General features: G+C 47.2%; 1 protein-coding gene across 6 annotated transcripts in view; it reads right to left on the bottom strand.

The window, feature by feature from the left end:
* The window catches only part of FAM193A (family with sequence similarity 193 member A), a 111,041-nt gene that overhangs the window by 51,665 nt on the left and 32,019 nt on the right, over positions 1–27,357 (bottom strand). For 5 of the 6 annotated variants that reach the window (XM_079767538.1, XM_079767539.1, XM_079767533.1 and 2 more), the window contains exon 2: positions 22,880–23,125. In XM_079767538.1, coding sequence (XP_079623664.1) covers positions 22,880–23,125 — 246 coding nt within the window. Of the gene's footprint in view, positions 1–22,879; positions 23,126–27,357 lie in introns of those variants that run through there. The other variant, XM_079767537.1, reaches the window with a different exon arrangement.

Genomic DNA, 27,357 nt, shown 5'->3' on the forward strand with positions numbered 1-27,357 from the left:
CTAGAGACAAATGATAAGGGGGGGGGGGGTTGAGAGCAACCAAAGGACTTGTACGCATGCATATTAGCATAACCAATGGACACAGACATTGGGGCGGTGGGGGCTTGCCCATGGTGGGAATGCTGGGTGAGGGGGTCAATTGGGGAAAAAGGAGACATATGTAAAACTTTAGACAATAAAAAAAGAAAAAAGAGGCATTTGGAAAAGTTACCGGATGAGGATGATTCCTCTCCTAGGGACTACACATTGAGAATCTTTTCTCTAAGAAAATCCAAATACTATATTTGCTCACCAACATGGGTGGACGAGAAGAACTAACTAATAATGATTAAAAATTCCCCCTGATTAAGTCTGGATAATGTTTCTCCAAAGCTTTGAAAGCTTCCTGTATGTCTTGGAAGAACCTGACAGCAGGAGGAAGCCAGACCAGAAGGAATGTTGTATGGAAGCTCCAATCCCTGAGATGTTAATAGATGTTCAGGAAAGATGGCGGCGGAGGTGAACGGCTGATCTGTTGCCTCGCATGGCAGTTTCGGAAAAACAACTAAAAGATGGACTGGTGAGCGTGGCGACTCCTGCTCGCGTCTCCCCAGGCCGGGCGGCTGCTCCTCTCAGCCAGCACCGCAGCCGGGGCCATGAGCTCGTGGGCGCCGCGGCAGCTGCTGTGGCGGCGGCCGCGGACTCGGCGCAGCAGCTCTCGGTGAAGGAAGAGACCATCTTTCTGCGAGACGGGCCCACCCGCGTCACCGACCTGGCCCAGCTCCCCACTGAGATCCTCGGGGCCCCGGAGACCGCCAACACCGACTTAGAGGATTCTTAAGACTTCCTGTCTTACACTCAAGTCCTCTAGCCATTTTGAGAGAGGAGGACCAAGAAGGCAGCAAAGTCAAACAAAGGAACTTCGCGCACAGCAATTTCAAAGTTAAACAAAGGAACTTCGCCGCGCACAGAGCGTCTGCCACCCAGAACCACAGGAGAGCTGGCTGAATGGTGGATTTACAGCTAAGAGAGAAGAGGAAAGAGCGAACTCTGGAGGAGCTGAGGTGCGGAGGCGCGTGGGTCGGGGGAAGGGACTTGTGGCTTTTGTTCCAACCCTAGGGGAGATTAGCTCCCCAGACGCCTGCGGGAAGAGGCTGGACTCTCAGCCTTCCTGTCGGAGAGTGGGAGTGACTTCCTTGCGGAGGTGCGCCCAGCAATCAGTGTTTGCTGCGCTGGAGTGCGGAACGAGGGGGCTTGGAAACGTGGAAAGCAGAAAAAGCAGACTTGCAGCCAGTGCGGTTCGCCTCGCCATGGCCTGGTGCCGCCCCGAGGCCCCGCCCCGCCCTGAGACTCGCCCCGCCCTGGGACCCGCCCCGCTCGTTTTGCAGGTCCGCCCCGCACGTCTTGCAGGCACACCTGGGCTCCAAGCAACGGCTTTTGCATGTGGGTGGCCTGCCCTATGGCAGCTTGACCAGATAAACTGCGGTTCTAGTCGGACTGCTCTAGGGACGCTCAGACAGGAGGAGGAAACTGCAGTTTTTGCCGTAAGTCCTGCTGAGTGGTCTCAGGTAGTAGCTGACCTACACACCATTGGAGACCCAGAAACGAGGGCATCTAGTGGTCGGTGTGAGATGACACCAGATTTCAACCACTCGCATAAAGGACACATTCCAGAGGCAGACTCAGTGAGCGCCAAAGCCTTGCTGCACCAAGACCCGGCCCATAAATCTCCTACACAGCAACTCCTCCTTTATAGACACAGAGGATCTGCACAGCCAATTGGCCTGGAGGACAATTCCTCCCAGCGACACCAACAACAATCAAGACTTAACTATACAAAGGAAGACCAAGATGGAGGCATAGGGCTGAAGCCTGATTGCTGCCTACCACAACAATTTTGAGTCTACGACGGGAGAGCAGAGCAGACACCATCCAGAACCACCGGAGGGCTGACTGAGCAGATGCTCTACAACTAGAATAAAAGAGAGGGGTACTCGGGATGATGCTGATGCCGGTGACCCAAAGATCACACTTTAAAAACTACGGCTCAGGCGACACAATGGCGGCCTGGAACGTGCTCGGCGCAGTTCCCCCGGCGGTCTCCGGCTGAGGGGAAGGCCCCACTCGCTGCCGAGCACGGACAGACGAGCCCCTGGGAGACATGGGGTGGGAGACTCCGCGCTTGCTGACCTCCGAGTCCTTCAAGAATCTCAACGCCCCGGAAGCGGCCAGGTGCGCACGCTCGGTGACTGGCCACCGCTGCAGACCCAAGGGCCGACGCAGCCACCCCGGACCAGCCCGCTGCCGCGCACCGGGCACACCGGAGCTTCGCCGAGCCCGCCGCCCAACGAGTTCTGCGGCGGCTGCCCTGGAGCTCTGAGAAAATGGCCGAAGGAATTACTGAGATGGAATTGACCAACAGGAAATGGGATCAAGAAGACGAAACCCCGCTGGGTCCCGGATCCGGGTGAAGCTGCGCGCCCCTGGGTCCGGGTGAGGCTGGGAACTGGGTCAGGGTGAGTCTGGGTCCCGGGTCCGGGTGAGGCCGTGGACCCCTGGATCCGGGTGAGCCTGGCCCCGGGTCCAGGCGAGGCCGTGGGCCCCTGGATCCGGGTGAGCCTGGGTCCCGGGTCCAGGCGAGGCCGTGGGCCCCTGGATCCGGGTGGGCCTGGCCCCGGGTCCGGGCGAGGCCGTGGGCCCCTGGATCCGGGTGAGCCTGGGTCCCGGGTCCGGGTGAGGCCGCGGGCCCCTGGATCCGGGTGAGCCTGGGTCCCGGGTCCGGGTGAGGCCGCGGGCCCCTGGATCCGGGTGAGCCTGGCCCCGGGACCGGGTGAGGACGCGGGCCCCTGGATCCGGGTGAGCCTGGCCCCGGGACCGGGTGAGGACGCGGGCCCCTGGATCCGGGTGAGCCTGGCCCCGGGTCCGGGTGAGGCCGCGGGCCCCTGGATCCGGGTGAGCCTGGGCCCCGGGTCCGGGTGAGGCCGTGGGCCCCTGGATCCGGGTGAGCCTGGGCCCCGGGTCCGGGTGAGGCCGTGGGCCCCTGGATCCGGGTGAGCCTGGCCCCGGGTCCGGGTGAGGCCGTGGGCCCCTGGATCCAGGTGAGCCTGGGTCCCGGATCCGGGTGAGGCCGTGGGCCCCTGGATCCGGGTGAGCCTGGCCCCGGGTCCGGGTGAGGCCGTGGGCCCCTGGATCCGGGTGAAGCCGTGCCCCTGGGTCCGGCCGAGACCAAACCCAGAGGGAGTCGGACCTGCATTACCACCATTTGTCCACCATCCAGAGCTGAGGGGTCAGTGCCGACATGTACTCATAAGGAACTGGTGGACATTGATATTGGGTCTCAAAAGAACTGTTGGTCCAGAAAGAAACTCACTACAGACTGATTCATTTGCCTGTCAGCATAACTATTATTGCTCGTCGCACATTCAATTCTTATAAGTATATCTCTAGTGACACATGATTTCGCTCATCTAGGGGAAATGATGAACAACATGGACTGATGAACAAGAACAGAACCAGAAACAAGGAGGCACCGATCGGACTATCGGGCCTCAGAGGGAGGATAGGGGAGGGTGGGGGGAGAAGGGAGAGATCAACCAAAGGTCTTGTGTGCATGCATAAGAGCCTAACCAATGGTTAAGTTCAACAGGGGGTTGGGGCATCCATGGGGAGGGGTGTGGGATGGGAATGGGGGGATGAGGACAAATATGTGACACCTTAATCAATAAAGAAATAAAAAAAAGAAAAAAGAAACAAAGAGAGAGGACCCAAGTAAATAAAATCAGAAACACAAGTGGAGAAGTAACCACTGACACCATAGAAATACAGAGGATTGTAAGAAAATACTATGAACAGCTATATGCCAACAAGCTGGACAATGCTGATGAAATAGACAAATTCCTAGAAAAATACAATCTCCCAAAACTAAATCAGGAAGAATCAAAAAACCTGAATAGGGCAATAACAACTGATGAAACAGAAGCAGTAATAAATAAAAAAAACTCCACCAAACAAAAGCCCAGGTCCGGACGGCTTCACAGGGGAGTTTTATCAAACATTCAAAGAAGAACTAACACCCATCCTCCTCAAACTATTTCAGAAAATCCAAGAGGAAGGAACACTTCTAAACTCTTTTTAGGAGGCCAGCATTATCCCAAAACCAGATAAAGACACTACAAAGAAAGAGAATTACAGGCCAATTTCCCTGATGAACATAGATGCTAAAATCCTCGACAAATATTAGCAAATTGCATCCAGCAATATATTAAAAAGATCATACACCATGATCAAGTGGGATTTATTCCAGGGATGCAAGGCTGGTACAATATTCGCAAATCAATAAATGTGATACATCACATAAACAAATTGAGACAAAAATCACATGATCATATCAACAGATGCAGAAAAAACATTCGACAAGAGAAACCAAGATGGCAGCATAGGTAAACACCTAAACTGCCGCCTCGCACAACAATTTCAAAACTACAACTAAAAGACAAAACGGACACCATCCAGAACCACAGGAAGGCTGGCTGAGTGGAAATTCTACAACTAGAAGGAAAGAGAAAAGCACACTGAGACGCAGAGGAGCTGCAGGAGGCAGAGGTACGGAGACGCGTGCGCAGAGAGGACGGGCGGCTGAGTGCACGGGCGGCTGGCTTTCTCAAGCGGGAGGGAGACAAAAGCTCCCGACTGCTCTGAACTCCAGTTCCAGGCGAGACTCTGGGGACCCAGACTCATTCGGGGAGAAACTGGACTGTCTGGCAGCGGGCGGAACTCGAGGGCGGCTTTCTCTCAGAGGTGCTTGCAGCGATTACCATGGGACACTGAGACCCGCGGGTCTCTTAGGGCAGGGCTGACAGGAAACCAATGCTGTCTGCTCCGCCCTGAGACTCCGCCCCATCCAAGCTGAGCACAGAGGCTTATGCAAGTCTTGTCTCATAAGGGTGTCTCCAGCACAGAAGTTCTCCCAGCGTAGACACAGCTGATCCTCACAGCCAATTGGCCTGGAGGTCAATTCCTCCCAGTGAGACCAACAACAATCAAGGCTTAACTACAACAAGACTGTGCACACAGCCCACAAAGGGCTGCACCAAGAGTGTCCATCTCAGGTAACTGGGGAGGCTGAGCCACTGGGCCCTAGCACACAAAGCCACTCTATCAACTCAGGGAAGCAGCCAAAATGCGGAGACAAAGAAACAGGTCACAAATGAAAGAAATGGAGGAAAGCAAATGACTGGACATAGAGTTCAAAACCACGGTTATCAGGTTACTCAAGAATTTTCTAGAAAAGGCCGATACATTTAACGAGACCCTCGAGGATATGAAAAAGGACCAACTAGAAATTAAGCATACAATGACTGAAATAAAAAATATTATACAGAGATCTAACAGCAGACTAGAGGAACGTAAGAATCAAGTCAAAGATTTGAAATACAAAGAAGCAAAAAGCATTCAACCGGAAAAGCAAAAAGAAAAAAGAATCCAAAAATATGAAGATAGTGTAAGGAGCCTCTAGGACAACTTCAAGCATACCAACATCAGAATTATGGGGGTGCCAGAAGAAGAGAGAGAGCAAGATACTGAAAACCTATTTGAACCTGGGTTCCACAAGATATGTGATCAGTGCTGGGACCCTGCCAGCAGGCGAGGGGATCCCAAGGCAGGTGCTGGGCATGGAGGCCATGGGGGCATAGGCGACCAAGGAGACAGAACTAAACCTCACATCACCCTGCTTGGCCCCGGAGGATGGCTGGTTAGCCAGAGACGGGTAAGATTCCTCAGGGAAGGAACAACCTAAGACAGGCACAGTCGCAGAGGGGCCATCAGGAGAGAACTTGGGGGTCAACAGAGGTGGGGCACAGACCTTCACCCCCCCCCCAAGTTTGCAGGGGCCTGAACCCTCATCCCTGCTGAAGGAGATCTCCTGCCCCCATGGCTGCTCAGCTCCACATGCCCAGCTCAAATCGGGACCCATGTAACAGAGACATGTCCGACAGCAGATGCCCTCTCACTGCAACAAGACTTGATGGAGATGTCTTGCACCCATGATCCGGGGAACTGGGGTCTATGATATCTAAATCCAGCGTAGCACCAGGAATGCTCAGGGCCTACTCAAGAAGGCAAATAATCCTCTCCACTAATAATTACAGGGTAAAACAAGATGGTTGTTAGAGTATTAAATTTGACAGTAAAATAGTAGTCAAGTTTTCAGACTAATTTAAATTGACTAATCAAAATAAGCAAATACTCTAGAAAAATCAATTGTACTGGACAAAAAAGCTGTTCCTAAAGTGTTAACTAAAATTTTTATCGGTAGTTCATCTCATGGTAAAATTGCTGAAAGGTATTCTTTAAGAAGAGGAAGAAGAAGAAAAAGGTAAAGATAAAAATTATGAACAAATACATATCTATCAACAAGTGAATCTAAAAATCAAGTGAATAAAAAATCTGATGAACAGAATAAACTGGTGAATATAATAGAATCAGGGGCATAGAAAGGGAGTGGACTGACAATTCTTGGGGAGAAACGGGTGTGGGGGGTGCGGGAAGAGACTGGACAAAAATGGTACACCTATGGATGAGGACAGTGTGGGGGGAGGGTAAGGGCAGAGGGTGGGGTGGGAACTGGGTGGAGGGGAGCTATGGGGGGAAAAAGAGGAACAATTGTAATAATCTAAACAATAAAGATTTATTAAATTTAAAAAAACAACAACATTGGACAAAATCCAACACCCATTTTTGATAAAAATTCTCAGCAAAGTGTGACTAGAGGGAGCATATCTCAGCATGATAAAGGCCATATATGACAAACCTACAGCCAACATCATACTCAATGGGCAAATGCTAAAACCATTTCCCCTAAGAACAGGAACAAGACAGGGATGCCCACTCTCACCACTCCTGTTAGACATAGTACTGGAAGTGCTAGCCAGAGCAATCAGACAGGAAGAAGAAATAAAAGGCATGCAAATTGGAAAAGAAGAAGTAAAACTGTTATTATTTGCAGATGACATGATATTGTACATAGAAAACCCCAAAGACTCCATCAAAAAACTACTAGACTTAATAAATGAATTCGGCAATGTAGCAGGATACAAAATTAACACCCAGAAATCTATTGCTTTTTTATACACCAATAATAAACTCACAGAAAGAGAAACTAAAAAAACAATCCCATTTACTATTACAACAAAAAAATTAAGATACCTAGGAATAAACTTAACTAAAGAGGTAAACGACCTATACTCGGAAAACTACAGGACATTGAAAAAAGAGATAGAGGCAGACATAAACAAATGGAAGAATATACTGTGGTCATGGATTGGTAGAATCAACATCATTAAAATGTCCATTCTACCCAAAGCAATCTATAGATTCAATGCAATCCCCATTAAGATACCAACGGAATATTTCACAAACCTAGAATAAACTCTCCAAAAATTCATCTGGAATAAAAAAAGACCCCGAATAGCCGCAGCAATCCTGAGAAAGAAGAAAAAAGTTGGAGGGATCACAATACCAGATATCAAGCTATATTATAAAGCCACGGTTCTCAAAACTGCCTGGTACTGGCACAAGAACAGACATATAGACCAATGGAACAGAACAGAGAACCCAGAAATCAACCCAAGCCATTATGCTCAATTAATATTTGACAAAGGAGGCAAGAGCATACAATGGAATCAAGATAATCTCTTCAATAAATAGTGTTGGGGAAATTGGACAGATACATGCAAAAAATGAAACTGGACCACCAACTTACAGCATACACAAAAATAAACTCAAAATGGATAAAGGACTTAAATGTAAGATGGGAAATCATAAAATTCTTCAAAGAATCCATAGGCAGCAAAATATCAGAAATATGTTATAGTAATATCTTTACCGATACAGCTCCTAGGGCAAGGGAAACTAAGGAAAAAATAAACAAACAGGACTACATCAAAATAAAAAGCTTCTGCACAGCAAAAGAAACCACCAACAAAACAAGAAAGCCCACTGCATGGGAGAACACATTTGCCAATGTTATCTCCGATAAGGGTTTAATCTCCAAAATTTACCAGGAACTCATACAACTTAACAAAAGGAAGATAATCCAATTAAAAAATGGGCAAAGGACCTAAATAGACACTTTTTGAAAGAGGACATACAAAAGTCCAAGAGACATTTGAAAACATGCTCAAAGTCATTAATCATCCGAGAGATGTAAATCAAAACAACAATGAGGTACCATCTCACCTGTCAGAATGGCTATCATCAACAGATCAACAAATGACAAGTGCTGGCGAGGATGCGGAGAAAAAGGAACCCTCGTGCACTGCTGGTGGGAATGCAGACTGGTGCAGCCACTGTGGAGAACAGTATGGAGTTTCCTCAAAAAGTTAAAAATGGAACTGCCATTTGACCCAGTCATCCCACTCGTAGGACTATATCCCAAGAAACCAGAAACACCCATCAGAAAGGATCTATGCACCCCCATGTTCATAGCAGCACAACTTACAATAGCTAAGATCTGGAAACAGCCTAAGTGCCCATCAGCAGATGAGTGGATCAGAAAACTGTGGTGCATCTACACAATGGAATACTACTAGATGTACCAGTTAATAACGTGGATTTTGTATCAAAGAAAACACGATAATTTCAAGAGAAACATCAAAAGTGCTTTATTCAAAGTAATGTCCATCCCTAACTACACATTTCCCCATCTTTCAGAGAATTTGTGGATACCGTCCCAATAGAACTTCTCTTATTTTGAGGCAAACCATTCGGAGACCCAATTTTCCACTTCTTTGTACGTTTTGAAGTGCTGCTCAGAAAGTGCGTGTGCCATTGATCAGAACAAGTGGTAATCTGAAGGAGCAAGGTCTGGTGAATATGGCGGGTGGGTTAATACTTCCTAGGCAAGATCTAATAATGTGTCTTTAACTGGTTTTGAATGTGTGATGGTGCGTCATCATGAAGCAAAATTACTTTGCTGTGTCTTCTGGAACATTCTGGTCGTTTCACGATCAAAGCGTGGTTAAAATTGATTATTTGTTGTCAGTAGCGATCAGTATTAATGGTTTCACCTGGTTTTAGAAGCTCATAATACACCACTCCTTCCTGATCCCACCAAACACAGAGCTTTGTCTTCTTTCCGAAGCGATTTGTCCTTGCAGTCGATGTTGATGGTTGACCTGGATCAACCCATGATTTTATGCGTTTGGGATTCTCAAAATTAATCCACTTTTCATCGTCAGTCACAATTCGATGCTAAAAAGACTTTCTTTCGTGCCGTTGAAGCAACATTTTACTGATGGCTTTTTGGTTTTCCATTTGTCTTTTGTTCAGTTGATGTGGCACCCATTTTCCTTCCTTTAAAAGCTTTCCCATTGCTTGTAAATGATCGGAAATTGTTTGCTGAGCAACGTTTCATCTTTCTGCAAGTAGTTTTTGAGTTTGACATGCATCTTCATCCAATAATGCTTGTAATTGTTGGTCTTCAAACTTTTTCGGTTGACCTGAACGTTCTTTGTCTTTCACATGGAAATCATCACTTTTAAAGCGTTTAAACCAGCATTCACAAGTATCTTGAGATGGAGCATGTTCACCATAAGCTTCCCGAAGTACGATAACTTTTTCTTCAAAATAATGAATTAAAACTTCCCGCAAATGCTTTTTTGGCACAAAATTTGACACTTAAAAAAAATTGTTTTTAAATATATTTTATTGATTTTTCACAGAGAGGAAGGGAGAGGGATAAAGAGTTAGAAACATCGATGGGAGAGAAACATCGATCAGCTGCCTCCTGCACACCTCCTTCTGGGGATGTGGCTGCAACCAACGTACATGCCCTTAACCGGAATCAAACCTGGGACCCCTCAGTCCACAGGCCGATACTCTATCCACTGAGCCAAACCGGTTAGGGCAAAATTCGACATTTTTAAGTGTAAAAATATCTATGATGTTAACACTTTCAGCAAATTTGGCATATGAAGTTTTGAAGCTTGCTGTCAATACAACAAAATAGCATACATATCAAATCGCATATTTATCAACATACGTGTAACTCCATCTATTGAAAAAAATCCGCATTATTAACTGGTACACCTAGTACAATGCTGCAAAAAAGAAGGCACTCTTATCATTTGCAACAGCATGGATGGTCCTGGAGAGCATTATGCTAAGCGAAATAAGCCAGTCAGAGAAAGATTAATATCATATGACCTCACTCATTTGTGGAATATAATGAACAACATAAACTGATGATCAAAAATAGAGACAGAGGAAAAAAAATATCTTAGAATATAATAGAAGTAATCCTATTATTTGCACATTTTTAATATTTCCTCTAACTTTTGTGATATTATACTATGTTAGTACAGTTTTAGTAATATTATTATATTTAAAATATTTTTTCTTAAAATATTAATGTTTATTGCATGTAACACTATATTTAAAGTCGTTTTTCTTGAAATATTCATGTTTACTTCATGTAAATGGCTAATTATTTTGTATCTACAATCTGGTAATAGATTTATTTTGTATATTGTAAAAGAAATGAAATAAAAAGTAAAGGTGAAAAGAAAAAAGATACCTAAAAAATACTCCAAAATATTTGGAGGTTAAAAACAAACAAACAAAAAAACACTTCTAAATAATCTATGGGTCAAGGAGGTCACAGTTCAATTCCAGTCAGGACACATGCCTGGGTTGTAGACTCGAACCCCAGTGGGGAGCATGCAGGAGGCAGCCAATCAGTGATTCTCTCTCGCCCAGACTGTGTGACTCAGTGGTTGAGTGTTGACCCATGAACCAGGAGGTCATGGTTTGATTCCTGATTCCCGATCAGGGCACATGCCCGGGGTTGCAGGCTCAATCCTCAGTAGGGGGTGTGCAGGAGACAGCTGATTAATGATTCTCTTTCATCACTGATGTTTCTTTCTCTCTTCCTCTCTGAAATCAATAAAAATATATGTTTTTAAAAAGCCAGGGGTCAAAGAAAAATCATAAGGGAAATTATAAAATGTTTTGAGCAGAATGAAAGACAACATATCAAAATTTTGGGAATGCAGCTATAGTAATCCTTAGAATTTTATAAAATTAAACACATGTGTCAGAAAAGAAGGTCTCAAATCACTAATGTAAACTTCTATCTTAAGAAACCAAAAGAATAACAAATTAAATATAAAGTAGACAGAAATAATAAACTTAAGAGCAAAAATTAATGGAATAGAAAATAGTAAATCAATTCAACCAAAACGTGTGTGTGTTTTTTTAAAGAGGAATAAACGATAAACCTCTAGCCAGGTTGTCAGGGGAAAAAAAGAGAGAGAGAGAGAGAGAGAGAGAGAGAGAGAGAGAGAGAGAGAGAGACAGACAAAACTCAACCAAAATATCAGGAATGAAAGAAGTGGGGGTAGTGTGCAATCACTACAGATCCCATAAATTAAAAGAGATAAACTTTATAAAATAAATTGAACTCCTAGTTCAAAATTGTCCCAATAAAGCAACTCTGGGTGAAGACAGCATCACTGGGGAACCCTACCAAATGTTTAAGTAGAAATAACAGGAATGCTACACAAACTTTTCAAAGAAAAATCAGAGGAGAGAATGCTTCCTAGTTCATTCTATGAGGTAATACTCTGACACCAAAACCACACAAAGGGGACAAAAATCATACACCTATGGATAAGGACAACGGGGGGAGGGAACCGGGTGATGGGGAACTATGGGGGAAAAAAAAGGAGAAACAATTGTAATAATCTGAACAATAAAGATTTATTTAAAAAAAAAACACACAAAGGTACTGGGTGACAAGAAACCTACAGACTAAGATACCCCGTGAACATAAGATGCAATAACCCTTAAAACATTGGCAAATCCAACAGAGCGACCTCCAGAAAGGACAACACATACATCACAACCAACTCCGGATTATCCCAGGAACGCAACGTTCTTCAACATTTAAAAACCACCACAACTAATTTTAACAAAAACACATCCATGATCATCTCAATAGATGCAGAAAAAGTTTTACAAAATTAAATATCCATTCATGATAAGACTCAGCAAACTAAAATCAGAAGTACACTTCCTTCAACCTGATCTGCAAAAACCTACACCTAACATCATACTTAACAGTAAAGGACTAAGTGTGTTTCCCCTAAGACTGGGAACGGGCAAGAATGTCTGCTCACACCACTCCTATTCAACTTCGTACTAGAGGTCCTAACCCATGTAACATGGCAAGAAAAGGCAGAAGACATACAGACTGGAAAGGAAGAAACACATCACTTACAGATGACATGATCATCGACGTAGACAATCCTAAGGAATCTACCAATAGACCACTAGAATAAATGGGATTTCATAGGATATAAACTCAATATACAAAAAGAAAAGCAGTTGCATTTCTATATACTAGCAATAAGCAATTGGATATTTAAAAATTCTAGAAGCATAATTTAAAATAGCAAGAAAAATATGAAATACTTTGAAAAGTTTTCAATACACTATATGCAAAGCCTGCAGTTTTAAGACTACAAAACTATTCTAAGAATAAATCTGAAAGACCTAACTTAATGAAGGTTCATACCACATTCATGGATTGGAAGACTCAATGTTAAGGTGTCAATGTTCCCCAAACTGGTCTATAACTCAACACAGTGCCAGTTAAAATCTCAGGAGGTATTTCTGTAGAAACTAGCAAGACGATTCTAAACTTTTTATGGAACCCCAAGGACCTAGAACAGCCAAACACTTTTAAAAAATAACAAAGCTGGGGACCACTACTACCAAATTTCTTTTTTTAAAAAAAAATATATTTTATTGATTTTTTACAGAGAGGGAGAGGGGTAGAGAGTTAGAAACATCAATCAGCCGCCTCCTGCACACCCCCCACTGGGGATGTGCCCGCAACCAAGGTACATGCCCTTGACCGGAATCGAACCTGGGACCCTTCCGTCCACAGGCCGACGCTCTATCCACTGAGCCAAAGCGGTTAGCACTGCTACCAAATTTCATACCTTAGCTTCTCGAATCAAGACGGATGGTACTGCAAAAGGACCACATCTCTGCAAAGTGGAACGCAGAGTCCAGAGGCAGGCCCGCTCATGTGGCATCCACTGGTTTTCATAAAAATGCCAAGGTAACTCAACAAGGAAAAACAGTACTTTCAACAAACAGTTCTGGAACAACTGGACGTCCACATACAAAAAGGATGAACTGCAACTCTTACAAAAAGGATGAACTGCAACTCTTACTTTACAAAAGACACAAAAGTTCACTCAAAATGGGTCACAGAACAAACGGATAAGCTCAAACCATAAAACATCTAGAAGAAAACAGACCAAAAGTTCTTTAAACATTAGGCAGCCAAGACTTCTCCCGTAGAACACAAAAGCCCAAACCATTTCAAAGCTGATAACTTGGACTTGACCAAAATGTAAAACTTTTGCTCTTCATAAAAGAGTGTTATATAACGCAAAGGCAAGCCACACACTGGGAGAAAATATTTGAAAACAGAATACGTAAAGATCTCTCACAACTCAGTGATATAAACAAACCAATAAAAACAGGTGAAAGTGTGAGCAGCCACTTCACCATGGAGACACAGGTGGGGAATAGCACGGGAAAAGATGCTCAACAAACAAGTCACTAAGACAAGGCCGACTACAGCCCCTGCATGGCTGTCACCAAGGACTGTCAACACCCAGCCTGGCCGAGGACGGAGGCCAACGGACACTCGCACACAGGGCCGGGAAGCAGTGCCAGCACTCTGACACACAGCATGATGGTTCCTTATGACATTAGTCACGCACTTAGCCTATGACCTTGAATCCACTCCTAGGTCTTTATCACAGAGAAACGAACTATGTCCACACAAAGACTTGTACTGAAATGTTACTAGGAGCTTTTTCAACAGCCCAAACCAGCAAACACAAATGTCCCTCTACTGCTGGTGGAGAAACAAACTGGTTCATCCACACAATGGAATACTATCCTTACTAATAAAAGGCTAAGTAGTCGTCACACACTCACGCATGATGCCCTCACGTTGTCACAAGATGGCTCCACACACCTGCAGGCCTGCCGCAGAGGTGGGACCCCTGGCTCCAGCCTACCTCTTGGGGGCAATCCATCAAGGAGCCCTGGATGGATGGGCAGGGCCTACCTCTTTGGGGCGATCGATCATATGGCTCCCGTACTGTGAGAGTGCACAGGCCAGGTTGGGGAACACCCCCCCAAGTGCATGAATTTCGTGCACGGGGCCTCTAGTCTATATGTATGAAAGCCCATTACAATGGAACCATTATGGCGGAACGACCAGAATGACCAGTCACTATGATGCGCACTGACCACCCGGGGGCAGATGCTCAACGCAGGAGCTGCCCCCGGGTGGTCAGTGCGCTCCCACAGCAGGAGCGCCGCTCAGCCAGAAGCCGGGCTCACGGCTGGCGAGTGCAACAGCGGTGGCGGGAACCTCTAAGGAGCAGCAAGCCAAGTGGTAAGGAGCGGGCGGTTAGGAGCGAGGGGTCCCTGATTGCGAGAGGAATGTCCCGGATTGCAAGAAGCCGCAGGCCGGGCTGAGGGACACCTAGTTCAGAAATAAAAAGAAATTAACACTGGCACACGTAGTGACATGGATGAACCTCAAAAGCATATGTTAAGCGAAAAAAGCCAAAGACCACCATTCCGATGATCTTTCTGTCCTCTCATTCTAACAATTCTGGACAGTAGTGACAAATTACGTTGGCATCCACCTGCATGAAGTTCATTATAAAGGGACTGTATGTTTGTATTACGAACCAAGACCCAACAGGACAAACATTCCAGATCAGGGCGAATATCAGCCAAGTCTTAAATGGATGGTTTAAACGGGGCTGTATGCCTTGTATATAGTACCTCAGCACGGAATGTAAGCGTGGACACAACCTCTGGTGCCTCCTCAGCAGCCTGGGCTTGACAAGCACCACGCAGGCCCCAGCTCAGAGAAGTCAGGGCCGAAGCTCTGCAATCCCAACAAACCTTCCCCATTACCAGAACACGAAGTGTTTCCATTGTCTTCGAAGACCATGAAGATACACCCACAGCACCCCCCCCCCCCCGCCCCCAAGGTGTGAAGCTTGCTTGCAGGATGCGCACTGTGAACGTTCTGGAGTCCTGAAACATTGCCTTTGCATATTAATCAAAGGTAGCTTTGGATCTCCACATGGCAATGCATTAAACTGGACCTTAACTACACACCATATACAATTTTAATTTCGATCCCAGGTGGGTTGTAGGTCTATGCAAAGCAGCCCAGCTGGAGTGGCTCAGTGGTTGAGCATCGACCCATGAACCAAGAGGTCCTTGGTTCAATTCCCCATCAGGGCACATGCCCAAGCTGTGGGCTCGATCCCCAGTAGAGGGTGTGCAGGAGGCAGCTAATTGATGATGTTTCTCTCTCATCAATGTTTCTATCTCTCTATCCCTCTCCCTTCCTCTCTCTTAAAAAAAAAATTGGAATGCAAAACAATACAAGCATAAAACTGTGCTGTTCAGTAGCCCCATATCATATGTGGCTACTGAGTATTTGAAAGGTGAGCAGGATTTTGAATATCCAGTATGAAAATATAGAAAAATCTCACTAATATTTTTTTATATTGAGTACATGCTGAAATGAGCTTGGATATATTCAAGTAAAACATATAATACCACCTGTTTCTTTTTAGTTTTTGATATGGGGCTACTAAAACATTTTCAGTTACCTGTGTGGTTACATTTGTCATTCACATATTCCTTTGGACTGTGCTGACAGGAGAAAATACATACTAAAAATGCACTTGTGAGTTCATAGGAGAAAACACTAATAAACAGAACTAAAGAAGGCAGTAACTACTACAAATTTTTCTGAGAAATTCGGCTAGATTAAAAAGAGCTAGTATTCCTCAAGAGGCAGTAAACACGGCGAAGGGAAGCAGTCAGAACGGGGACGTGTGCGCTGCATGTAACCGACCGGGACCTCACTGAACAGAGATGAAGGATCCCACGCGGCAGCAGGAGACCACCCCACAGACCAGCGGCTCTCACCGTGTGCTCCACGCCCTGGGGTCCCGAGCACCTTCTCAGCGGGCCCGCTAGGCAGAAGCGTGTCCACATTCACTCCCAGGTGCCACTGGCCTCCTCACTGTGCCCAGTGGCCGTGACGGTGGCAAAGCGGCGGTGGGGGAAGCTGCCCCCACGCAGGACCGCAGGCTGCATTCCCCACCACGCACTCAGCTGAAAAAGACAGGTCTACTAAGAATGCCCCCTGTGCAGGAGGGCCGTGAACTGTGTCCGAGCCCAGCCCTGCAGCACGTCTCTGGAACCTTCTTTGTGATGAAACAGGAAGTGCACATGCAGCGCTGCCCCAGCGTCCCCAAGAAAGGCACGGCCACCCGCGCGGCGCCGTGGAAGAAGGCCTGACAGACCAAACGAGGAAATGCAGACGTGGCCATTGGCCATTTTCTCAAAAATGAATGAAATGAGCCTGTCACTTCCAGGGAAACAGCTGCCACTCTCCGTGGCTGATCATTAAATCGGAGCTTTCCAGCAAGAACCCGAAGTCTGGCAAGCCTGTGGCCATCGCTGTGGGCCAGAGCTGCTCCGCGTTTACGGCTTTTCCATGAGTGGTGGTGGGGAGCACAGAATGAGTTTCCGCACTGAACAAGGAGAGGTGCTGGCATCAGCTCCATCTGCCTCACTTGGTAAGCCACTGCTTTTACCAATGGCCAGCGTGTGGTGTTACCAAATCCCACGTGGGCAAGGAGTCACGCAGAGTGCGAGAGCAAGGACTTGGTCTGACAGCAGGGAAATCATTGCTAGTGCTGGACTCTACGCTGGAACTAACCATTAAAAAACTACTTCTTGTCAGCTTGCTTAGAAGAAAATGCAGTTATCTAAAAAAGCTATTAAAATATTGTTTTCATATACTTCAATCAAAACAACCTATCACAACAGGTTGAGAATCTAGCATCTCCTATTATACAAACATTAAAAAGATTTTCAAAACAATGCTACTCTACTCACTAAATTATTCTTTTTTAAAAATAATTTTTTATTGATTTCAGAGAGAGAGAGGAAGGGAGAGGGAGAGAGAGAAACATCGATTGGCTGCCTCCTGCATGCCCTCCACCAGGGATCAAACCTACAACCTGGGCATGCGCCCCGACTGGGAATCGAACCCGCAACCTTTTGGTGCATGGGATGACAATCAGCTGAGCCACACCGACCAGAGCCCTCACTAAATTATTTTTGTTTCAGAAAACAGTTTTCATTAAAAAGTACGCTACTGCTCTTAACGTGCAGGTCAGCTCACGCTGTAAATCCCCCACGACTGACTCCGCCCCGTGACCCGAACAGCGTGCAGCGTGTGCTCCCGGTGCGCCGCCCAGCAGGAACCCTGGACACCACGCCACGGCGGTGCAACAGGTGACAACAAAGAAGCGACATTTGTGAATCTCAAACAAAATACATGAGACACCAAGTAATGCTACTGCACTGACATTTGTATCGAGTTCCAAACAGCAGGAACACCAAGGACGATGTGTGGGATGGAGGACAGGCGGTCTAGCTAACCCAGAGCAGGAGAGCGAGCTCTGTGAGAAGACCGAGGCCTGCCAGGGGCGCAGAGGGATGTGCTGGGGGCAGTGCTGGGCGCGGGCCTGTGTTGTAGAGAACTAAGCCCACACAGACCAGCAATCCTTCAGTGACAAGGGTCAATGTCACTACTAACAAGTAGGACAAGAGAGACCAAGTTAAGCCGCCTCTCTGCGGACTGCGACAAGATCACCCAATACAGGCCACATCCAGGGGCTGAAAAGGAGGAGAAGTGAGGAGAGGGAAGGAGTTCACATAGGACATAGCAAGGAGCCCCTTAGGACAAAGGGGCCTCAGGTGGTTTCAGTGCAAGAAAAAGAATAATGCGGCCCAGCCAGCGTGGCTCAGTGAGTAAAGCTTTGGCCTGCGGACTGAAGGGTCCCAGGTTCGAATCCGTTCAAGGGCACATGCTCAGGTTGCAGGCTCGATCCCCAGTGGGAGGCATGCAGGAGGCAGCCGATGCATGATTCTCTCTCATCATTGATATTTCTATATCTTTCTCCCTCTCCCTTCCTCTCTGAAACCAATAAAAATATATTTTTTAAAAATAAAAATATATTTTAAAAAAGAAGAAAAGGAACAATGTATAAAGATTTAATCATTTTAACCTATATTCACCCAGCACAGCCTTGAAACACGTAAATCAAAATGGAAATATTTACAAGGAAAGAAAGACAAATATACATGATAGTAGGAGACTTTAACGGATATTACTCTGAAATTGAGAGAGTTAAGCACACAAAGAACCAATAAAAATACAAAAGGGTTACGAGCATAATTAACAAGGGAAGACATGGAGTTCTCCATCTCAACCCTGAGGAGACATTTCCAAGTTCCCACGGACATTCATAAAAACTTAACCACTTTTTTTTTTTAAATATATTTTATTGATTTTTTAGAGAGGAAGAGAGAGGGATAGAGAGTCAGAAACATCGATGAGAGAGAAACATCGATCAGCTGCTTCTTGCACACCCCCTACTGGGGATGTGCCCGCAACCAAGGTATATATGCCCTTGACCGGAATCGAACCTGGGACCCTTGAGTCCGCAGGCCGATGCTCTATCCACTGAGCCAAACCGGTTTCGGCAAAACTTAACCACTTATTAGTGAAACCGACCACAGACCATGACCTCTGATTCTAACAGCAGTAAAGTAAAAGTCAGTATGATTCAAGGTAATCCTAGAGAGATATGTTTGATATTTATGAATAGTAGATAATTCATAATTCAAAACAGAAATACTGAAAATTGGGTAATACTTAAAATTGAGCCAATACAACCAACATTTTGAAATCTAGAGCATCAATTAGAGGTTTCCAGCACATACCAGAGAAGAATAGAAAAGTGGGTAAGAAAGAACTCAACTTAGGAAGGCAGGAGAGTAGCCACAGAAAGAGGAGAAGCCACTGCATCGGTGGCCACACTCAGCGGGACGGACTGGGATGAAGGCGCAGTGACTCCGTGCAGGCCTCCTGGCATCGGCATGGGGACGGGCTCTCACTCCTTCTCCCAAGTAGCAGGCTGAGCAAGGCTCAGGCTCCCACAGGTCTCCAGGTGAGATGAGCACAGGAATGCAGCTCCCCAAAGCTGATGGCACCCAAGCTCAGGCTCCAAGACACTTGTCAGCAGCCCTCAGAAGCTGGAGAGCAGCCCCTACCTCTCGAGGCATGCGCACCCCTCTCCCAGAGCAAGACACCGGGAGAACCACGTGTCTCACTTACTGACAGGTGTCCGCCGCTACCACCTTCCTACAGAGCAACCCGAACACTTCCAGAGGACGGACAAGAACCTGGTGCCAGTGGATGCCTTTGGGAAGATGAGGAGGATGGCGAGGAGACGGGTGAGAGGGACAGTAACGTGCTGTGCTCATGGGTACCTTTCCACGTTTCCTGTGTGTCCCCCAGCATTCACTAATCAAATATATATCACACACACATAAAGCTGCAGTAATGCATGAAACAGACCAAGTAAAAGGAGAGATATTTTAACAATTAAAAAGCTCTTCTTTGAAAAGACAAAATTGACAGACTTCTAGCAAGACTGGTTAAAAAAAAGGGGGGGGGGCAGAAATATGAGGAATTCTAAGAGTTGCATCTACAAATACGGTCAGAATTAAAAAGACGGTCTGCACACAACTGCATACCAACAACTGATAATTACTTTTAAAAATATATATATTTTATTGATTTTTTACAGAGAGGAAGGGAGAGGGATAGAGAGTTAGAAACATCAATGAGAGAGAAACATCGATCAGCTGCCTCCTGCACACCCCCTCCTGGGGATGTGCCCGCAACCAAGGCACATGCCCTTGACCGGAATCGAATCTGGGACCCCTCAGTCCGCAGGCTGACGCTCTATCCACTGAGCCGAACCAGTTAGGGCCAATATCTGAAAATTTCTAAGAATATAGTTTACCAAAACTAACCTGAAAAGAAATGGAAATTTAAAAAGTAAACCAGAAGTTTTACATTCACAGAGACATGCATGGTTTGAAGAGGCGAAAGGAGATGGTGCCAGCGGGAAGGGAGGGCTGGGCAAAGGCGGGTTATTTAACAAGTGGACAATTCTAGAGCATCTGCATTCTCCTGGGCAGGACCCAGGACAGAAGAAAAGATCTGTGACATGTAAGAGGAAAAGGACAGCCCGGCGGTGGCGTGGCTCAGTGGTGGAGCGTTGACCCAGGCACCAAGAGGTCACTGATTCGATTCCCGGTCAGGGCACAGGCCTGAGATGCAGGCTTGATCCCCGGGAGGGGATATCCAGGAGGCAGCCGATCAATGAGTCTCTCTCATCATTGATGTTTCTCTTGTTCCCTTTCCCTTCCCTCTCTGAAATCAATAAACGTATGCTTAATTTAAAAAAAAAAAAAAAAAGAGGAAAAGAATAACCAAGCATAAAGCCTTGGGGGGATGGAAAGGGATAGGCACCTGGAAGCCCCCAGCCATGGGGGTAAGAGGGGAGCAAGGGCCTGGGGTCCACTTCAAGCTTGGCCCTGAAGTGGGGAGCTCAACCCCTGAGCTGAGCAGGGCGGAGACGGGGTGGAGTTGGGAAGAGAGAAGGAAAGGTTCCCACCGGCTTGGGGTGTGGTGATGTAGCCAGAGCAAAGTCCAAATCCAGAAGCAACTCCACATCCATCAACAGTGAATGAGAAAACAAATCGTGTGCAGCTTTACAATTTGTTCAGCAATACACACAACCATGCCGAGTTACTGGGGACTGGGACACTCGGGAAAAGAAAGACCGTGGGGACGGAATCAGGGCGATGGTTACAAGGGTGGGGTGCGAGGGGAGGGTGCTGCCAATGCAAGTGAACATGGGAGCTTGTGCGATGGTGGTGGTTACACAACTGCCTAAGTTTGTCAAACTCACTGAACTATATTCACTTTAAAAGGGCGAATTTTTCACATGTAAATTATATCTTTTTTTTAAAGGCCAGCAATTTTAACCAGCTTAAACAAAGAGGCCAACTTTATGAAAGCAACAGAAGGTCCAAGTCGACAAACACAGGCCCACGGGACACCTCGGTGACCCTGGGCTCACTCTTTTTTGATGAGGAGAAAAGCCTCATTGGATAATCCATCATCAGGGCAAACTGGGAGTTTGGAAGCGAGACTCCCTGAATGGCAAGAGAAATCGGAGATGCTTCCACTTGCGTCCAAACCAGGAAGAGAAGCAGCAACCCTTCCCCAAAGGCACAGCAGGTGGACAGGTCTGGACACAGGAAGGAAGGGCAGCGGAGCTGAAGAGACAGAACGCTCGGCGGTGGGAGACCTGACACGCCGCTGGCAGTGCTGAGGACAAGCTACACGAGTGGCACGAGAACGCCTTCTGCCAGCACCAGGGCAGACCAAACACTGCAGTGCACACAGAAAGGAGACAAGTAACATGATAAAGCAGGAAGATCTGAGGATGAAAAACCCAACGCTGCCTACCCACCTTCTTCATCTCCAATGAGGGATCCCACGGCTATTCCTTTCTGTGTTCATTCATTTACGCATTCGTTAACTGGAATACTTTGGGTACCTAAAATATGCCAGGCTCGGCACTGTCCTTGGTAAGGAAACACCACAAAAACAACTGCCCTCCTGGAGTATGTTCCAGTGAAGAAAGAATACAAAGTGAATATGGCCCTAGCCGGTTTGCCTCAGTGGAGAGAGCGTCGGCCTGCGGACCAAAGGGTCCCGGGTTCGATTCTGGTCAAGGGCACATACCTCAGTTGCAGGCTCCTCCTCAGCCCGGACCTGGTCGGGGCGCATGCAGGAGGTAACCAATTGATGTGTTATTCTCACATTGATGCTTCTCTCTGTCTTTCCCTCTCTCTCCCACTATCCCTAAAAACCATGGGAAAATATCCTCGGGGGAAGATTAACAACTAAAAACAAAGTGAATACGCAGCGGTCAGAAAGAGGCACCAGAGGGACAGAGCAGGAGAAGGGGCGTGAGGGAGGCCAAAATCCATTTCTTTTCAGGTTTAGTTATTAAGGCACTACTCCAGAAAATGCCACATGATTTGGGGTGCTGCCTTCAAGGAAACCCCAAAACGGAAGTCCCTGGCTCAGTGGCAGGCAGCAAGGAGACAGAGAAGACAGGAGACCAAGACAACGTACTATGCAGCAGCCAAACACTCACCAGGGACGGAGCCGGGGAGCAGTCTCAGTCAGAAAAGGGGTCACAAGGTCAGCTGCTTCCAAGCAGAGACCAAAGGAGCAGAGAAGCCCTAGATTGTGGGGCCTCAAATGGCTGAAAAGCCAACTCCTTCCAGAACCCAAAGAGCAGATTTGAAAGCCCTTTCAGAGCCAAGGCCCCCTAAGCCCCAGTCTGGGCCAACAATCAGATTAAGGGTGAGGCCTTCCCCGGCAAGCCTGGTCCTCAAGAAAGCCCCCACTTAGCTGAGACATGAAATCCAGGTAAGCGGAGGAGGGCAGGACGTGAGAATTGCCGCTGGGAAAGAATCTCGGGTGAGCTACCAGCACACGGAGTTGTCTAAAGCCTTCTAGCTTCTCAGCAAACTGCTTTGCCAAAGAAACCCCGAGACCAGACTAAAAAGCATACCTTTGCGCCCCGCAAGCTCGCTAACCAAGCTGTCTGACCAAGGTGGGCAGGTTTCCTACCACCCCCTGCGGTGTGACAGGGAGACCCGGAGAAAGCCCAGCAGGCGGAGAGCGGAGCAGGGACCGGAGGACAGCACAGGAAGGAGCTGTTCCCGGAGAGCAGACCCGTGTCAACAATCTCACTGCCCAGGAAGCCCATACCCACTGGCTGAGGAGTCAGGGAGCGCGGGAGCTCTGCAGGGCACTCACCGCTGGCTGGTCCACACCGCCGTGCCTCTCCTCCTTCTCCACGGTCCGCCTGCAGTCAGGGCACACCCACAGCGGCAGGTGCAGCACGCTGTTGCCCTTGGGAGCCACAGAAAGGGCCAATTTGCTCGCAGTCTTAATCCCACTCTCTAGGAAGGAAGAGTCTTTCCGCTCGCTTCGGCACAGAAGACAGTAGTCGCCGGCGGGGTAGGGTGGAGTTCTGTGATTCATGCCAAAGTTAAAAGGAGTCTGGAATAGAAAAATGTTTTCTGTTTTCAATGCATAATCCACAAAACCAAGATCATTAAAAAATACATGTAGCTCTAAAATTACAATGCATGTGTGTTTAGGGAAAGAAACATCAAATAGAGAATTTGTTGAAGAAAACTGTACCTCGTGTCCTAGGATCTCATCATACTTCAAATAAAATAGTGATGCCACAGGAGCATCATAGGAGCATCTAACTAGAAACTCTACAACTGACCCGGCACCCAGACTTCTGTATTAGCTCCCACTATGCAGTGTGTCCCAGTGTTCCGACTGAGGAAGCACCAGGATGCTTTGCATCAACCAAGTTCAGAGTCACCACTCTAGGTCTGTCTGTGCATTGCTCAGGCCCGGAGTGCAAGTCAGCAGGCTCAACCCCCCCAAGGTGGCTATTGGGGGGCACCCCCCCCCCCCAAAACCCAGTCTCCCTTCCAGCTTGACAGCTACCCAATCTCAATGTCCACTTTTCCAAACAGGTCTTAAACTACAGGGTGCAGGTGGGGTGGAAGCCTCCACGGCAGGAGGAAGAAGCAAGATTATGACCCTCTCCTCTCCAAAAGATTACCAATCGCCCTAACAGAAAAGTAAAATTGCCTTTAAAACACACAAACAGGCTCCCAAGTTAAAAGCAGGCCTAATGTAAAGGTGGTGGGGCAAGTGGAGGTGGGCAAAGGGGGAGAAAGGGGACATCTGTAATAGTGTCAATAAAATATGTAAATAAGAAACACAAGGTCAGCAAGCAGGCACCAAGATTTTAACCCAAATCAGCATGAGCCCAAGATGAATCATCTGCACCTTAGAGGAAACGTCTATAAATCCTGAAGAGGTTCGAGAGAGCACACCTGGGCCATAGGTGAGCAGAGAAGCCAGGTATGGCCTTCCAGAGGCAGGCAAGCTCTGCCACAGCACACGCAAGACAGAGGCGATAGAAACCTGCCCCCCCCCCGCCCCCGCCCCCTGCCCAGGCCCCTGGCCCCCTGGAGTGCCCCTGCCACAGGATAAATCAAGGAGGGAGGCAGCCCTGGGCTCCAGTGGCTGGAACTTTGGGCTACTTCACATCTCCAGTTTCCCTCCAGGCCCCCTCCATGCCCACCCAGCCCACCAGGCCTCCATCGGCCCCCGGCTCCTCCCTGTCCTCCAGCCCTGAGGCTCACACATGCCCTTGTTCACCTGAGAACAGGTGCACCCAGCTCCACTCCACAGCCCAGAGGCCAGCTGGGATCAGGTGCTTAAACAGGGGCCGAGAGACCAAATGAACAAAGGACAGCAGCACTTGGACCAAAGAGGGACTTGCACGGGGGTTCTTACCTTTCATAAACCAGGGCTCAAAACTGCTTACGCCTGTCACATCCACAGGGTTGCAAGGACTGACCCAAACCCAGCTGAGCAGCCAGCCATGTGAATGTCTGGGGTGCGAGGGGAGAGAACTGAGCCCTCTCTCTCAGTGGTATTCTAGAAGGCTCCAGACTGCTCCTCAAGCCATGGAACACGATGGCAGTCACTGTTGTTCTCTGTCCCAACAGCTCTGACAAGTCTAAATTATGACAATTTCCCACACCATGCTGACTTAACCTATGTAACCCCGAAGCCATTTCTTGTCCCTAGTCCTGGAGAACAGCCCACCACCAACAGAATGGCCCTGGCCTTCATACCTTTCTAGGCCATCTTTTACCCACAAAGGAGATGCTGGGTTCCAAGGTTACAGAGGCCCCCAAGCCAGAAATCAAAAGAGCCAGCACTGGCTTGAGAGCATCCAGTTCAGCAACCATGCATCTGTCTGTCCATCCAGTATTTCCTGGGAGCCCACCATGTGCCAAGGCACTGGTCCAGGCGCTGGGAACACAGTGGTGAATAAAACAAAGATCCCGGTCCTGAGAGTTAATGTTCTTATCAAAGACAAATAAGACAGGTAAGTAAAATTCATTAGGAGAACCACGAAGACAGTGTAGGTAAATGCCGGTACTCGCCACCTCCCACAACCACATCAAAATAACAACTAAAATACAGAACAACCATCATTCAAAACCACCTGAAAGCTGGCTGATGGAAGTCCTACAACTAGAGAAGGAAAGAAGAAAGCACATGGAGACTGGTAGGAGGGACGGAGGTGAGGGGCAGGCTGGTCCAACACCCACGTGTGGCGATTTTTTAATATGCAGAGGCTTCCTAGGAGAAGCAAGGGGTCCTAGCCCCACACCAGACTCCCAGTCCAGGTTCCAGAGCGAGGAAGAGAAGTCCCCATAACTTCAGGCTGTAAAAACCAGTGAGGATTGTGACTGAGTGGCACAGAGGCTGCTGGAGACCCAGGCAATTCCCCTTAAAGGACCAGCACACAAACTTACTTGGACTCCCGCTGGGGCAGTGGCTTTGGGGGATCCAGGGACCTACAAGGAGGAACTGGACTGTGTGGCATCAGGGCAGGAACTCGGGGGCCGCTTTCTCCCAGTCAAGGATGCTTGCAGGGGTCATCGTTCCTATGCTGATACACACACACACCCGTCGCAGAGCTGACTGGCAGCCATATCTGAGTTTCCATCAGCCTGGCTCACACTGTTCGCTCAGCCTGGTGATTCCGAGGCCACGCCCCATCCAATTTTCAGCCCCACCCAAGCTGTTTGCAGCGGTTTTGACGTATGAGTGGCCTATCCTGGTTCAGGCTTCACACTTTCCTAAAATCTCTCAAACAAGCAGCAGCTGGTGTTAGCATACCCCATAACTATCAATAAGAGGCCCAAGACCCGGCATTAGCACCAGCCTACCTTGCTTCACAGCTTGCCCTCAGCTGGCATTTCCAAGCCCAATACAAGTAACAGCCATATGCAGATAGCTCTGTAGCTCCTGCAGGGTGGCTCCAGGCAGTGGCTGACTTTGTACCACCCGGAAGGCACCAGACCCAGTACACCTGGCAGACAGCTTCAGACCATACCAGATTACAACTGTACACATCCACAAGCGACATATTCAAGAGGCAGACTCAGTGAGCACCAAAGCCCCAGTGAAGCAAGTCCTGCTCCATAGGGGTGTCTCCTGCACAGCAGTTCTCACACGGTAGTTGCAGCCTGGTCTGCACAGCCAATTGGCCTGGAGGTCAACTCCTCCCAGTGATGCCAGTAGCAATCAAGGCTTAACTACAACAAGACTGAGCACACAGCCCACACAGAGGCACACCTAAAGTGTCCAGCTCAGGTGACTGGGGTGGCTGAGTCATTGGGCCCTACAGGACACCTATTACACAAGGCCACTCTACCAATTCCAGGAGACGCAGCAGCTCTACCTAATACATAGAAACAAATACAGGGAAGCAGCTAAAACAGGGAGACAAAGAAACATGTCACAAATGAAAGAACAGAAGAAATCTCCAGAAAAAGACCTAAATTAAATGTAAGCAAGCAGACTAGTGGATACAGAGTTCAAAACAATGGTTATAAGGTTGCTCAAGGATCTTCATGAGAATTTCAAAGACATGGAAAATGTCCAGTCAGAAATGAAGGATACACTAACTGAAATGAATAATTTACAGGGAACCAACAGCAGAGTAGAGGATGCCAAGAATCAAATCAATGATTTGGAATATGAGGAAGCAAAAATCACCCAATCAGAAGATCAAAGAGAGTAAGAAAATATGAAGATAGTATAAGGAGCCCCTGGGACAACTTCAAACATACCAATGTTCGTATTATGGGGGTGCCAGAAGAAGAGAGAGAGCGTGATATTGACAACCTATTTGAAGAAATAGTAACAGAAAACTTCCCCTACCTGGTGAAAGAAATAGACTTACAAGTCCAGCAAGTGCAGAAAGTCTTACACAAGAGGAACCCAAAGAGGCCCATACCAAGACACATCATAATTAAAATGCCAACAGTTAAAGACAAAGAGAGAATCTTAAAAACAGTAAGAGAAAAACAGTTAGCTATCTACAAGGTTGTGTTCATACAACTATCAGCTGATTTCTACAGAAGCTATGCAGTCCAGAAGGGAGTGGCAAGAAATATTCAAAGTGATGAATAGCAAGGACCTCAACCAAGATTATTCTACCCAGCACAGCTCTCATTTAGAAATGAAGGTCAGATAAAGAGCTTCACAGACAAGAAAAAGCTAAAGGAGTTCATCACCACCAAAACAGGATTAAATGAAATGTTGATGGGTACTCTTTAAGAAGAGGAAGAAGAAAAAAAGATAAAAAATATGAATGAAATAGCAATAAATACATATCT

This window comes from Cnephaeus nilssonii (assembly GCF_951640355.1).
Source record: "Cnephaeus nilssonii genome assembly, chromosome: 1".
Lineage (NCBI taxonomy): Eukaryota > Metazoa > Chordata > Mammalia > Chiroptera > Vespertilionidae > Cnephaeus > Cnephaeus nilssonii.